This window comes from Diadema setosum, chromosome 3, assembly GCF_964275005.1.
Source record: "Diadema setosum chromosome 3, eeDiaSeto1, whole genome shotgun sequence".
NCBI lineage: Eukaryota > Metazoa > Echinodermata > Echinoidea > Diadematoida > Diadematidae > Diadema > Diadema setosum.
In genome coordinates this window covers 32,646,956-32,663,086 of record NC_092687.1, presented here as the reverse complement: position 1 = coordinate 32,663,086, position 16,131 = coordinate 32,646,956, and the positions used below count along the sequence as shown (strand labels likewise).

General features: G+C 35.0%; 1 protein-coding gene across 1 annotated transcript in view; it reads right to left on the bottom strand.

Moving 5' to 3' along the window:
• Positions 1-4,256: 4,256 nt before the first annotated feature.
• The window catches only part of LOC140246789 (uncharacterized), a 246,896-nt gene continuing 235,021 nt past the window's right edge, over positions 4,257-16,131 (bottom strand). The window contains exons 4-7 of the mRNA XM_072326121.1: positions 9,751-10,056; positions 6,167-6,508; positions 5,555-5,680; positions 4,257-4,330 (exon numbers count right to left, since the gene is read on the bottom strand). Coding sequence (XP_072182222.1) covers positions 4,257-4,330; positions 5,555-5,680; positions 6,167-6,508; positions 9,751-10,056 — 848 coding nt within the window. The remainder of the gene's footprint in view (positions 4,331-5,554; positions 5,681-6,166; positions 6,509-9,750; positions 10,057-16,131) is intronic.

Here is a 16,131-nt window from a genome sequence, read left to right as displayed (position 1 = left end):
TATATCCCCGCCGGAAGTAGCATTTTGTAACAAAATGTGCAATACAGGTAAAAAATCAAGGTCAAAGGTCAAAGAAGTCAAAGGTCAAAATTCTGTGTTGAAGTTTTGAAGCCCTCACCTAGTGCCATCACATAAAGCAAATGGAATCGAAATTGGGTTAGAAATGGCGAAGGAGTAGCATTTTATAGCCAATGTACAATATAGGTCAAAAATCAAGGTCAAAGGTCAAAGAAGACAAAGGTCAAAATTCTGTGTAGAAGTTTTGAAGCCCTCACCTAGTGCTATCACATAAAGCAAACGGAATCGAAATCGGGTTAGAAATGGCGAAGGAGTAGCATTTTATGGCGAAGGAGTAGCATTTTGTAGCAAAATGCACAATATAGGTCAAAAATCAAGGTCAAAGGTCAAAGAAGTCAAAGGTCAAAATTCTGTGTAGAAGTTTTGAAGCCCTCAACTAGTGCCATCATATAAAGCAAACGGAATCGAAATCGGGTTAGAAATGGCGAAGGAGTAGCATTTTGTAGCAAAATGTACAATATAGGTCAAAAATCAAGGTCAAAGGTCAAAGAAGTCAAAGGTCAAAATTCTGTGTAGAAGTTTTGAAGCCCTCACCTAGTGCCATCACATAAAGCAAACGGAATCGAAATCGGGTTAGAAATGGCGAAGGAGTAGCATTTTGTAGCAAAATGTACAATATAGGTCAAAGGTCAAAGGTCAAAGGTCACAACTGAAATTCTGTGTACAAGTTTTAAAGCTCCCATGTAGTGCTATCATATAAAGCAAACAGAATCAAAATTGGCTCATAAATGACAGAGAAGTAGCAAATTGAACATTTTGATCACACACGGACGCACACACGGACGCACGGACGGACGCACGGACGCACGGACGGACACACACACGTACGGAGCCCGTTTCATAGTCCCCTGCTCGAACTCGTTCGGCGGGGACAATTATTCATTATTTTCATATTTGTTTTGCCTGCTTTATCAGAATCTCCCATTACCGAAATATCAGTGACTGGCGAATTTTATTTCAGGGTCACATATGTGATTAAAAGTAAATCATATGCAACGTGTCCATGTGACACAAAATAAAGAAAAGTGAAAATAAAGTTTGAATCATAATATATATAAATATCTATAGTGTATATATATTTAGTATATACACTCAGCATTTCTTTTTCAAGTTTAGATTTCTCATAGATTATTTTGCTAAATGTTAATGTATCATAAAACCAATTGAAAGGAAATTTAACTGTACATCACCTATTTAGTTAATTAAAAGTTAAACTCTACATATGAGTGGATACATTTGTTTTTCTCTGCCAAGGAACAAATGTAAAATTGAAAAAAAAATAGAAATTAACAAGTTGTCATTTATGCGTAAATTCTCTTTGATGTAACAAAAAGTATAATAAAAATACCTATGATCTCCATAATATCTTAGGAGGCCAAAAGATCAATTAAACTAAAAATAATGGAGGAAAATAATAATTGACTATATGAATATAAGAACGACCCAAGTCCATGGGAGACCATTTCGAGTAAACTTTAAAAAAAACTTCACATCTGTTTTATTTTTCCAAAAAATGTTCTATTTAACTGTGATGGGAAGGCAACATTGAACATACAAATTAGAACATACATTATTATGACAATTAACATTTACATAAATTGTGGAGAGGTCATTTTGTGTGATGGACTTGGGTCGTTCTTTTAATCATATGGACTTTGGTCGTTCTTTGATTCATATATTATGTGACCGTGCACCCCAAAACGAACATAAAGTCGCACACACTGATTTTGCGTGAGGACTGAAAATAAGTGAAATGGGTCAACCTAGCCGAACGTGACTTTTTCATATTTTCTGAAAGAGCAGGTCTTCTTTTACCTTATGCTAAAATTTGGTGTCATAAAACGGGCAGGAAAGTGTGTTTTTTTTAGCAGTTTATCTCGAACATTTTTGGTAGAATAGTGTGATTACAGGTGTCTTTAGAATCCTTTTTTTTCATTTCTGAAAAACATTGTCCACGCTCTTCACTTTCAACTATAATAAGTTTTGAAAGGATAGTGCTACTGCTTTGAAAGTTGGCATTAATTATGGACAGAATGTGTTAATGAGGTATGCTTAATTTCAGTTTAATCTAATAATCCCTTCATTGTTGTTACTCTGGTGGTTTACTTCCTGTTTTTTTTTTTTTGTTTTTTTTTTTGTCCCATTCATCGCACAGCCAGGACGGTTTGGTAAAGATTAAGCGCTTGAATAGACACTGTACTTCAGAGCTTCTTTTCTCAGTTCACACTTTTCCTGAGTTTGTGCTTTCTTTCCGATATTTAGATACGTTAGGAGAGTCCATTTGATTTGAGTTATACATCATTTTAAAGCTTAAAGTATGCTCTTTAAGAATATGGTCTTAACTGATAATTCATGTCTGGCGACTTTCTGTTTGTTTTGAGGTGCAGGGTCACATATATGATATTCTGCTATAGAGATAAGAGGATGATAGAGGGCGCTATAATATGAATGTAAGAATGACCCAAGTCCTTCATTCTAACATTGATATAAGATTTAACTCATTCATTTCAGGCACTTAAGGGGGTAATTAGGATTTATCATTTATACACAAGATGAGTCCATGCATAAGCTACAATTTCCCATGTCAAACTGAATTTGGCCAAAAATTGGACTTGGGTCGTTCTTTTATTCAGCTCTTCAATTTTCTTTCAATACAAATTGAAATGAATTGAAAAAACAATATTTTAAAAAATGGAAGGATTTTGAATTGATTTGTCAAATGAGGTAAATTGTAAATTGCACTTATTTCTTGAATTTGTCGTATTAATTTTACATTAAATTGAATTAATGAAATAAAAATAATGTGTTGTTCTAATCAATCCTTATGCCCTTAATCACCTTGTCATTTGAAGCTTGAGTTAACAGAAATTCTTATTTCCCCCAGTAAGTTTCCCATTTTGTCACTATTTAAGATTATAAAGAGGCAAAATGAACGAAAACTCATTTTTGCTATTTCATTCATGTTTCTTATAGTGTCAAAGTGGTCTTTTCTTATCATTGTTATCTGAAAAAGCATTTGGAAATATAAGGCAATTTGCCATTTTTTTTTTTTTTTTTGCTGAGCGTATCTAAACTTTTTTTTTTTATTCATGGTATGAATCAAATATGTATAATATGTCCATACATGTGATTCATATATATATATATATATATATATATTATATATACACATTTATATATATATATATATATATATATATATACATATATGAAGGGTTTGTTTGCAAAAACCGATTAGTCCATTTTTGCCAAATGGAGATATTTGCGATTAAAGGTCAAGAAAAATAAAGAGAATAATAAGAAAATTTGTGCTTCTTTTGACCATAACTTCCAAAATGTACCTTGATATATATATATATATATATATATATATATATATATATATATTTATATACATATGAAGAGTTTGTTCACAAAAACCGATAAGTCCATTTTCGAAGATTTTGAAATACAGTCTTTGCCATAAAGTACAAAATAATACCTTTTAAATGATATATTGGTCACCACATTATAAAGGTACATTTTTGAAGTTATGGTCAAAAGAAGCAAAAATTTTCTTATTATTCTCTTTGTTTTTATTGACCTTTAATTGCAAATATCTCCATTTGGCAAATATGGACTTATCGGTTTTTGCAAACAAACTCTTCATATATATGTGTGTGTTTTTATGTATATATATATATATATATATATATATATATACATATATTATATTACATATATTTGTGCAAAAAAGAAAGAGAAAGAGGGAGCCATACACAGATTTACTGACACCAGATGAGTGAAAGGGGGTGGGGGGGGGGGGGGGAGAGAGATACTATGCAAGTCTACCATAAGTAAATAAAAACAGAACATGTCTGTAAAAATTAAACCTCTGGTATTAAATAACCTTCATTTTTTTAGGTCAGGATGTTGCCTTCCTATAATTCAAGGCGATTTCAAAACATATCTCGTTTAAATAACATTTCATATTTCATGAGCATGGGAATAGAAATTTCTACATCGCATTTTCTTTTGAAACAAACAAAAATCACACAAATTTAAACAAAATCTAATATTTCTCGACACCGAGCATTCTAACACATTATGTATAATATTGCACTTCCACTTGGAAGCCAAGAAATAAGTGTTTTATTTTGACAAAAATCAAATTATGGTTGTTACAGCGGTTCTCATACTTAGCATGAATGGTTCCTCCTCATCAACTCGCTTTGGTTCACGTGGTCTCCGCCAGCAGGGATTCCAGCCACATGCTGTGAAACATGCATAGTATCAATAACGGCTGTAAAGCTGCGGCAACCGTTTATGGTGATGATGATGATGATATATATATCATTTTTTTTTTTTTATGACATAGATGACAACTACATCAGAAACCATCATAGATAGTGAATGTGTATGCATACAATATGTATATATATATATATTTATATATGACCGTGCATCACAAAAACGAAAAGAAAAAGTCGCATCCGTTGATTTTATTTGAGGACTCAAAAAGGTAAAATGGGTCGACCAAGTCAATCTTGAGGTTTTCATATTTTCTGAAAGGGCTATCCTTTTTCTACACTATTTTTAACTTTTGGATCATAACATGAATGGGAAAGTGTGTTTTCAGCTCTTTTTCTGCGACCCATTTTTGGGGAGAATAAAATGATCAGGTATGTCTTAGCGTCCCCCTGTCATGTCTTGCAATCCTTCACCCACTCTTCACTTTCAAGTCTAATAACGTTTGAAAAGACAACTCTGCTGCTCTGAAAATTAGCATTAATCATGGACAAAATGTGTTAATAGAGCCTGCTCAACTTTGGTTAATATTGTAATAACTTCTCCGTTGTTGCTCCAGTGGTTTACTTCCTGTTTTTTGTTCCTGTCACTGCACAGCTAGCACGTCTTGGTAAAGGTTAAACGCTTGAATAGACCTTGCACTTTTAGAGCCTCTTTTCTCAGTTCACACTTTTCCAGAGTGTCTGCTTTCTTTCTCGTATTCAGATAGGTAAGGGGAGTGCATTTTAATTGAGTTATAAAGCTTAGAGTCTGCTTTTCAAGAATCTACCCTCAACTAAAAAATCCATATCTGACAACGTTTTGTTCGTTTTATAACGCAGGGTCACGTACATATCTATATACATTAATGTGTACACTTGTCATCGACGTCTTTAAAAGCTTCTGTTCTTTCTTTTTAATCTACTGTACCTTATGATAAGTTCATACATCCATATGACATATTGCATTATTTAAAAAATATATATATTTCCCATGGAAGCATAACACTATATGTGTTATGATTATGCTGAGATTTTAAAGAAAATATCATGCAAACAATACTTTATTAACAGAATGTAAATCGCATAAATTTGAATATCAAAAGGATGGAAGATGATTTAGACACATGAATATAACCCACTCAAATTTTGCGGATATTGAATAATAAAAATATGAACGGGGAGAGAAATAGTTGAAAATAAATGTAAACCTTTTCGTGGAAGAGAATCAGGATGGTATTTTTGCAAACACTTTCCCACGAGGAGAAACAGGATGGATACGGCAACAGGTACACCAATGATTATTCCGATGATGAGACTAAGGTTGTCACGTTTTTCTAAAATTTGACATTGCAAAGGAAACATACGTAACTTACATGACTGATTTTTTTTTTTTCAGAATTAGGGAAAATTCAATATTTACGGAATTATACATTAATTACTTTATAATGTGCATGTATGGTGCACATTACTAAGTGTTTACATGCGTTCAGCCATTGTACATCATTATGAATGAAAAGAGTCGTAATCACAGCCTCAAGCCTTTGTCGTTACTCTTGAAAAAGAAAAGAAAAATGGAACACCTCATTCGTATATTTTTTGTTTGTTCAAGAACTGAAAGTGTATTATTTCATTGAGTGGCGCGGCATTTTTACTTTATAGTTAGAATCACCCATTATTTAAATGTTGAACGTCGCCAAATTCATAACTAGATATTTTGTTAAATGTGTGTTACCTCTCCGTTAAAAAGACTTCAGTAGTGCAAACAAAGACTAAGTTATGACTCTGTATTGTTTTAAAAAATATATAACGTTACAAGAGACCTGATACAGGAAGAATAGTGATTTCCTCAGTCGACGTTCCATTCAGTGAGTCACCCGTAGCTGTGCACGTAAAGCTTCGCTCAGTCTCATGTTTGGCTGAAACAGTGATCGTCTCGAACCTCTCGTACGTGTCGTCAGGTAGTGCAGTCTGTTGTGAAACCGTAGAATTTAGTCTCTTTCCAGACTCGTCGGTCCAAAGCATAGAAATGTTTGGCCTGAATCCACTCACAACACACGTAAGGTTAAAGTCAGGAATGCTGAAGGGAGTTTGGTAAGTACAACGTTCTTGATTGGACAGGCTCTTCTCGATGCATTCCTCGATACCATGTTTAGATGCCATCGCTATTGAAACATGAAAACATACATAAAGAGGGTGTAATGGGAAATGGTGCCTAACATTGTATATAATCACAATATCTGAAGAGCCTGTTGAAAAATCGACGATGCGTTTATAAGGAAAAAAAGAAATGAAAATCTAATTCCATTTCAGTAGGAATGTTGAAGGGAGTTTGGTATGTACAACGGCCTTGATTGGACAAGTGTTTTTTTTTTTCGATGCATTCCTCGATACCATGTTGTGATGCCATCGCTATTGAAACAGGAAAAACATACATAAAGAGGGCATAATGAGAAATGGCGCCCATTATTGTTTATAATCACAATATCTGAGGAGCTTGTCGAACAATCGCAATGCGATTTTAAGGAAAAACATGAAAATTTAATTCTATTCAGCCTTTGTTATAAAAAAAAAAAAAATCATTGCTAAGGAACATGAACAACACACACATTAAAACATTCAAGAAAATGTGTACAGGTCCGAAAAGGCTCAACCTTGAACTCCCCCCACCCCCCACACATACATCCACAATAAGCAACCATTATAGGCCTATACTAATGATAGTGATAGTGCTAACAATAATAAAAACAATGATTAAATAATGATAGTAAAAGTAATAATTAACGAGAGTGCACTGACTATAATACACGTTTTTGTTGTTTTTTAATTATTCCAAGTCAAGTATCTGTGATTGTAAAAAAAAAAAAAAGAAGATTTTGTAAGGACTCTGTAATTGTGGCGCTCTGATTCTCGTGGGGGGGGGGGCGTTAGGGGTGGTTGCCTGTTGAACAGGTTATGGTCTTGTCTCATGGCACCTGGTAAAAAGGAAAAGAAATTGCAAAAGATAAAATAAGATAAACCGATAATGCATAACCGACGACTCATGATGAACACCACACAATGAATTAAAGCACTGGCTCAATGTGTTGAGCCCTTGGTTTGTTGAGTCCAGAACTTTACTCAGTTAATCCTAAGATTTAAAAGAAAAATAGAAAATGATCAACCAGTTCATAATAATATGTAGCATATGAAGTGACTACCCGATCCCTGGATCTATATGAACATACGTTCACTAACATAGAAAGATTGTCTTTTTCTTTTTCTTTTCTTTTTTGGGGGGACTTAGTAGGTTCTGAGGTTCTGTAGGAGTCTAGATCATCACCCTTCTGATCATGTCTAATACGATTTGCGAGAATTTTGATCATAATGTGTTTTCAAGAATAAGAACAAGAAAGCCCGAATTAGGTGAAAGTCTGACCATGCGCTTTGAAAAAGTTGACTATGTAAAAATTGAACATGAACCCTCCTATAAGCCAGTTCTCGGTCATTGCAGACCTACTCTTAAAGTGGTTTTGCAACTGAGGATTGGGCTTCATGACAACTGTTTTATAAATGAACCAGGTGCAAATTGGTATTTACAGGTGAATGTGCATTCTTTTCAGCAACATTTAACAAAAGCCATTCATGCAGCACTGACATGCAAATTAACACTTCCTGTATTGCTGTTTTCAACTGCTCTTCTTGAAGACTATTCTAGGTTTTACAAAGTCTTTGGTTGGAGAGGTTATTGCAGACTAGTGCTAACTGTGAACTGGCTTATTATCCCGACACACATCCGAATCTCCCATGAACACATTTAAAACTGCAGTCGCCGATCTACTTCCTACCAGCACTAAACCTAATAGTACTTGTCCTTTTTGGCTCTATAGAGAAGAATATTTGTAAGGATCTCTTAAATCTACCACCCCCCACCCCCCGCACACACTCACATACGATGCAGTGTGCCTTTTGGAGCCCTCAAAGTCTGTCACAAACACACAAACACAACTTGAAACTGCGCAGTAGCACTACAGCCAGGGAGGTGAGAAGCTCAACTCCCTGCAATAGCTTACATTATCACAGGTTAGACAGAAGAGTAAAAAGATGTTGTAAAAATTCCTTAACTTGGTGGTTATGTCTCTCTCTGATCCCCTTCTCCCTCCCCCTCCCCCCATCCCCTCCCACACATGGAAATTGTGCTCTATAGGCCTCGAGACAGGGAAGGGAATAATGCCCATTTAGATAGTATGTGGTTTTTATTATATTACTTTAGTTGTTTAGGAATAATACCTGATGTTAGGTTCAAAAAGTCATTGTTATCGAGCGGCTTGGACAAAAACATATGGTTATCAATATCTCAGTTTGTACAATTGTAGATACAATGTATTTTCCCCCCTTGGCTTCTATTTTGCTTCAACTTAAAGATGACATAGCAGTACCAAGTATAATACAGTATACATGTATCGATGGAAGGAAAGCAGGAAAAGAAGGCACCACCAATGCCATATAAGTTATGATGGGTAAACAAATGATTTAAGACAAAAATTAACGAGAGTTCAGTAGAAAGATGGACAGATTGATCAGTCGATAGATAGATATACTGTATATATATATATATATATATATATATATACACTGGACAGCAAAAGAAAGAACCCACTTCTGTCAAAGGCCGCACACAAAAATTCACCCCCTAGAAATAAACAATTTTTGTACACATGTGTGCGACAATGCCCCTTACTAATCACATGCACATAAGCAAGTGGATGTCTTCATAACAAAGAAGAACTTGACATGCACAGCATCTTGGTCACTGAATCAAAAGTCCCACACAACAGCACTTTCCACAATGCAAAAATGGCCACTGAATGGACAACATTTTTAAACAACCAACATTGATCCAAGCTCTGCAGGAGGAATGGACAGAACTTCCCTAGGACTACGCCAGACAGCTTGTCCAGAGCATGTGTCAGAGATGCCTGGAATGTGTCCAGGCAGGAGGAGGACATACACAATATTGAAAATTGATGTTTGTGAATGCTTTTTTTCGTCCTGTGACACTGATTGTTGCGTAAAATTTGTATGGCTCATTCTGTTACATTTTGTGACTTTTGATTCAGTGACCAAGATGCTGTGCATGTCATTTTTTTTTTCTTTTGTGATAAAGATAATCACTTGCTATTGGGTATGTGATTACTAATGGATATTGCAGCATACCTTTGTCCAAAAAAATATTTATTTCTTGGTGGTGAATTTTTGTGTGCGGTCTTTGACAGAAGTGGGTACTTTATTTTGTTTTCCACTGTATATATATATATATATATATATATATATATATATATATATATATACATATATATCCAGCTACACCCGACAGTGCTTCGAAAGAGCTATAAATAAGTACATTACATAAATGGTGTATACTTACAGCCAACTGTCAAGAGGATGGAATTCTCGAAATTCTCGAAATTCCTTAGAACCACTTGACAAAGGTATTGACCGTCATCTGCTACCTCCAAATCGGTAATGAAGAGGCTAAAGTTCTTTTCGATGCTAAATCGTTCCTCCCTACTCTGAAAGGTACCACCGATGTAGTCAGCCTTGGTTGTCCTTGGGTGCTGCTGTGAGATGCTCTCCTTCACCCAGATCACAGCTTCAGGATCCCCTTGGAAGTGACATGGTAGTCGGATGTTTTCTCCTTTCCATCCATGAACGGTGGGGGCAGTGTCTATTACTGCGGCGGAATGGGAATACATTAGTACAGTACTCTCCGCATAATCGGGTAGGCTCGGGCAGAGCGTTTCTTACCCGATTAAGCGGAGTACCCGATTAACAGAGAAACACGTCTCATTCACAATTGGCGCAAAGAATGTGTATTTACATGCATTGTATACTGCATCAAACACCTACACACTATGCTTAACACAAGTGCTTGCACGGCACATTGTGAATACCTTACTTCTGCTCAGTCACGAACAATGATATTGTTAAATTATATTACAATTTACACTCTTTTTTTTTTTTGGACAAATAATTATGTCTTCAAAACACTTTATCGTTTGACTATATAGACTTCACGCTAACACGCAGACGTTTTCCGAAATGAACACGTCTCTTTGCGGGCACAAGTCACGTAGAAAGTCGGGTTACTTCTCGAGAAGTGACTGGGGAAAAGCAAGATCATATGGAGCTGGCCAGATGGCGCATGGCCTGATTTTCGTAGCCAACTTCTCGTATTGTGAATGTTGTGGCGGAGCAAGGCAGGAGCGCAAGTGTGTTCAACTCCTGTCTGTCTATGCAGTTGTGAGTGCCAGCTACATAAATGTTCGTTTTCATGTGGCAAGTCGGTATGTGTACAAGTGTTTGCAAGCTTAATCACTCCCAAAATGATCGATCTTCTTTGCAAATTATGCAGAAAATGTGATTAGCCGTGAAAAATTTGACACGCATGATTTCTTAAAGTGTTATATCTGCGATAAAATGTGGGTAGAAATTAGGTTAGAAGAACATTTTTACCCGTTTATGCGGAGAGGCAACCCGATTATCAGGTAATTTTAATGTGCATTGGAACTGACTTTAACAATACTACCCAATTAAACGGAGTACCCGTTTAAGCGATACCCGATTACGCGGAGAGTACTGTACTAGATGTTAAAAATAAACAAACAAAGAAAAAAACATTTCCCACTTAACTTTCGATTCTTAGTGCATGTAGTTCAAAAACTATACATCAGATAACACTGACATTGATATGAGCGATAGCTGAATAGTGTGCAATTTTGTGGGAGGCAATTTCAACATAGAAACATTATTCAGCTTCATTGAATTAAACATTGATTTTTCAGTTAGGCTTCAGATTTTTGCTCTATTTTCAACTCTCTGTACAAAACTTTAACTTTGCACAGAAGTCAATTGGTGTGTACGGGTCTTGTGTAGTTAACACCCAGACAATAATCTTGGACAATGACCAGGATTGTAAAGCTCATTATTTATTCACAAGGAATTCCACTTTCACAGCCTAGTCTTTATTCATTCTGAAATGTGGAGTATGCAAGCACATTGAAACATGTGCTTACTTTTTTCATGTGTATGCATTTCACCCTTTTCCATGAATTCAGACTAGCAGTGCAAAGGGCAATCCATCATGAATAATTCATTAAGAATTCATGTGCATGCCTGGGAGCAGAGCTCTGAACAAGTGGTAATCCATGTCCACTGTTCGGGGTCATTGTAAGTACACACTAACATAACAATATTAGTGGAGTCCTGTGTCAAGTTCAGGTTTTGTACTAGGGTAAGAATTTGACCAAAATTTGGAACGTAACTTTGAAATTGATAATAGATTTCATGAATGTGACATAGATTTTCATATTCAAATCACCTCCAACTGAGTTGTACAATACTCAGTTATTACTCATATTAATGACAGTTTTATCTGGTATATAGTTTTCGAACTATTAAGCATCAAAAGTGGGAAATGTTTTGTGTAACGCCAAGTACTAGGTGTTACCTAAAAAAGAAAATCAAACTTTTGATCCTTAATAGTTCGAAAACTATACATCAGAATGCACTGTCATTGATATAGGTAATAGCCGAATAGTGTGCAATTTAGCTGAAGGTGATATAAATATGAGAACATGAATATGTTGTTCGTTACATTCATGATTAATTTCAAAGTTAAGTTCCAGATTTTGGTCTAATTTGAACCCTCTGCACAAATATTATTGAACGTTACACAAGAACCAATGATGTGTATGTGAGTGCGTGCTTACAATCATCCTGAACAATAGACACGAATACCACGAATACCACCTTTTCCTCCCAGGCACATGAATGCTTTATTCATGATGGATTGCCCTGGCCACTTCTAATCTGAATTGATGCCAAAGGGTAAAATGCATGCACATGACAAAAATAAACAAATGTTTTCATGTGCTTGCATACACTGCATTACAGGATGAATAAATACTAGATGTGACAGTTGAATTTTCTCATGAATATGAAATAGAGTATCCCAATCTTGTCCATCGTTCACGACCATTGTCAGGATGTTAACCACACACTCTCATACACACCAATTTACCTCAGTGCAAAATCGACATTTTGTAGAGGGTTGAAAACAAAGTAAAGTCTGAAACTAAACATCAAAATAAACCTTGAATTCAAAGAATCTGGTAGGCATTATATAAAGACCCCAAAATTCAAACGCTAATGATTTTTAACTTATTTTTCAGATCTGGCGCTATAGTTCACACGTTTTCCGAAAAAAAGATTGCTTCTTACTCGGCGATTTTAATATTGATTTGCTGAAGTCTGAGCATGATAATACCTTTAGTGATTTTCTTCACACACTTCTGTCCTCGTCCTTTCTTCTGCTTATTTCTAAACCCACACGTGTTACAGATCGCTCTGCCACCTTCATTGACAACTTGTTTTGTAATATTTTACCCCTCCCCGATTCTTTTATAATTCGTTCAGATATGACTGATCATTTTCCAATAATGACTTGTTTTACTCTTAAAACACCAGCTAAACCCATTTCATCTCTTTTGTTTAGACGCAGAGTTTCACCTGAAAAGTTAGCTAGTTTTGATGTGGCTCACGAGAATGCTGACTAGTCAGGAGCATTTGGCAGCGATGACGTTAATATATCTTTTCATAATTTTATGGAAATTTTTAATCATCATTTAGATGATGTAATTCCAAAACAAAGAAATAGAACAGAGTATACAAAGACACAAAGGTTACCTTGGATTTCAAGATCAATTCTTCGTTCAATTAATAGGAAAAATCGTTTGTATAATAAGTACATATTGGAAAAAAAACTGAGCGATCGAAGAATAGATATACATCATACAACAATACTTTGACAATGATTTTATGTTCTGAAAAGAAAAGATATTATTCTAAACAATTATAGAGATATAAGATTGATATGAAAAATACTTGGAAAGTTTTAAAACAGGCCATGAATGTTCCGCGTAAAAACTCTGACATTGATAAAATTAAGTTGAATGATGAATTGATTAATGATCCTCTTCATATTGCAAGTATTTTTAATTCTTATTTTTCAACAAAAAAGAAATATGCTCAAAACATTCCTGCAACAGAGACTTATTTCACTGAATTTTTAGGTCAGCGTAACTATGATTCCATATTTTTTATACCAACTAACAGATTTGAAATTATTGATATAGTTTCCTCTTTTGAAAATAAACGAAGTTCCGGTTATGATGAGATAGATAATATTGTACTTAAGGGTGTTATTTCCTCAGTTGCTGATCCACTTGCTCAAGCACTTAATTTGTAAATTTGTGACGGTGTGTTTCCCGATAAAATGAAATTAGCTAAAGTAATCCCAATATTTAAGACAGGCGATAAGTTTGAAGTCAGCAATTATCGCCCAATTTCATTATTATCATCGTTGTCTAAGGTCTTAGAAAAACTAATTTACAAGAGAATGATCATTTTTTTGAAGGTACATGAAGTTTTTACGAATTATCAGTTTTGTTTTCGTGAGAAACATAACACTACGCATGCTCTTTTGCATTTTGTTGATAGAGTTGTTCATGCAATTGATAACCATTCTCATTTAGTTAGTATTTTCTTGGACTTCTCCAATGCCTTCGACACTATCAATCATGATATTTTACTTTATAAGTTATCGCATTATGGAATACGTGAGAAGACCTTGGAGTGGTTCAAGAGTTATTTAGTTGATAGAAAACATTTTGTTACAATTAAAAACAATGATTCACTTGTCAGAGAAGTCAAATATGGCGTCCCACAGGGAAGTTTTGTAGGGCCGCTATTGTTCATTATTTATTTAAATGATTTTCGTCGCGTATCCGACGACCTTTCTTTTATTCATTTTGCAGATGACACTAATGAATGTTTTGCCCATAATGATATTGATTTTCTCGTTCATAAAAGTAACATTGAATTGAAACAAGTAACAAACTGGGTCAGGGCCAATAGGCTATCACTCAATGCTCAAAAAACGAAATATATGCTTTTTAGTATAGGTTTTCCCGGCCAATTTCGCACTTTTGTCAGTCCAATTCCTAATTGCTGCATTCAATTTAGCAAAATTTAGCGTAGATGACATGTTCGGTAGTTCAATTTTATGATCTCTTCATTCAAATTCATGTTGGAGCATTCAAATTACCTTTAGCCTCATTCTAATTAACACTTTTTCAATTGAAATTCGTAAAACGAGCACCATTTCGTTATTCGTTCATACAATTTAGAATGATATAGTCACGTGATCACGGACATGCCACACTCGATCATTCAAATTCATTTTTGGGCATCCAATTTAACATCTTTTGCAGTCAATTTAGCACGCATGTTTGTGCTTGGTTCTTTCTTTATTTTTGTTGTCAACATATTGTTTTGCAAGCGTCATTACATTTCATATTTTCGTAGTTATTTAAGAGATTTGGGCAACATTTTTTTTTCTTCAAATTGTGCTTAGTGATTCTTCCAGTCCGAAGATAATATAGTGCATCATGTGGCCACAACTTATTTGGCCGTTGAGTGCTTTATTCCGAGTGTGTCGGCCAGTTGAGCTAGGAAGTCAAAGTTATAATCATCAAATGTTCCTATAATTCTTGTTCTGTCTTCTTGAGAAATACGTCTGTATCTATAACTTGTGCTGTCATGACTGTAAGAAGATGAAGTAAATCTGTAGTATTGGTACATGTAGGCCTAAAATGACATGTATGAAAGAAAAGGGGCGTTACAGAACAACAAACTCGAGTTATATATGGTTTAAAAAAATGATACTTTTACTGCTTAACAGTGCGAGGATGAAACAAAAAGTAACAGAGATATACGCGTTTAAATGTTATAACCTTTTCAAAAAAGAAATAACATGACGTTAATTTGAATGAACATGGTAGGAATTTGACTGCCCATACGCGAAATCGAATGACTGAAATACCCCTTTCGGCCGGTGTTGGCGAATTTGAATGACTGAAGAGCACGTGCCAATTTGAATGCTCGTTTTACGAATTCGAAAGGCACATGTGCAAATTTCATTGATCGAAATGCTAAATTGAACGACCAACTTGCAATTAGTGAATGACAGAATGTGCAGTGACGAGGATTTTCGCTAAATTGAATGAAGCTTTTATCAAATGGACTAACAAAAGTGCGAAATTGGCCGGGAAAACCTATAATACTGTTGATAGTTTAAGTAAAAAAAATATAGGTTTTCTTGGCCAATTTCGCACTTTTGTCAGTCTTATTCCTAATTGCTGCATTCAATTTAGCAAAATTTGGCGTAGATGACATGTTCGGTAGTTCAATTTTATGATCTCTTCATTCAAATTCATTTTGGAGCATTCAAATTACCTTTAGCCTCATTCTAATGAAAACTTTTTTCAGTTGAAATTCGTAAAACAAGCACCATTTCGTTATTCGTTCATTCAATTTAGAATGATGAGTAGTCACGTGATCACGGACATGCCACACTCGTTCATTCAAACTCATTTTTGGGCATCCAATTTAACATCTTTTACAGTCAATTTAGCACGCATGTTTATGCCTCATGGTTCTTTCTTTCTTTCTTTCTTGTCAACATAGTTATTGTTTTGCAAGCGTCATTACATTTCATATTTTCGTACTTATCTTAGAGATTTTGGCAACATTTTTTTTTTCTTCAATGTGCTTAGTGATTTTTCCAGTCCGAAGATATCGTGCATCGTGTGGCCACAACTTATCTGGCCGTTGAGTGCTTTATTCCGAGTGTGTCGGCCAGTTCTTAGTAGGAAGTCAAGGTTATGATCAGCAACTGTTTCTATAA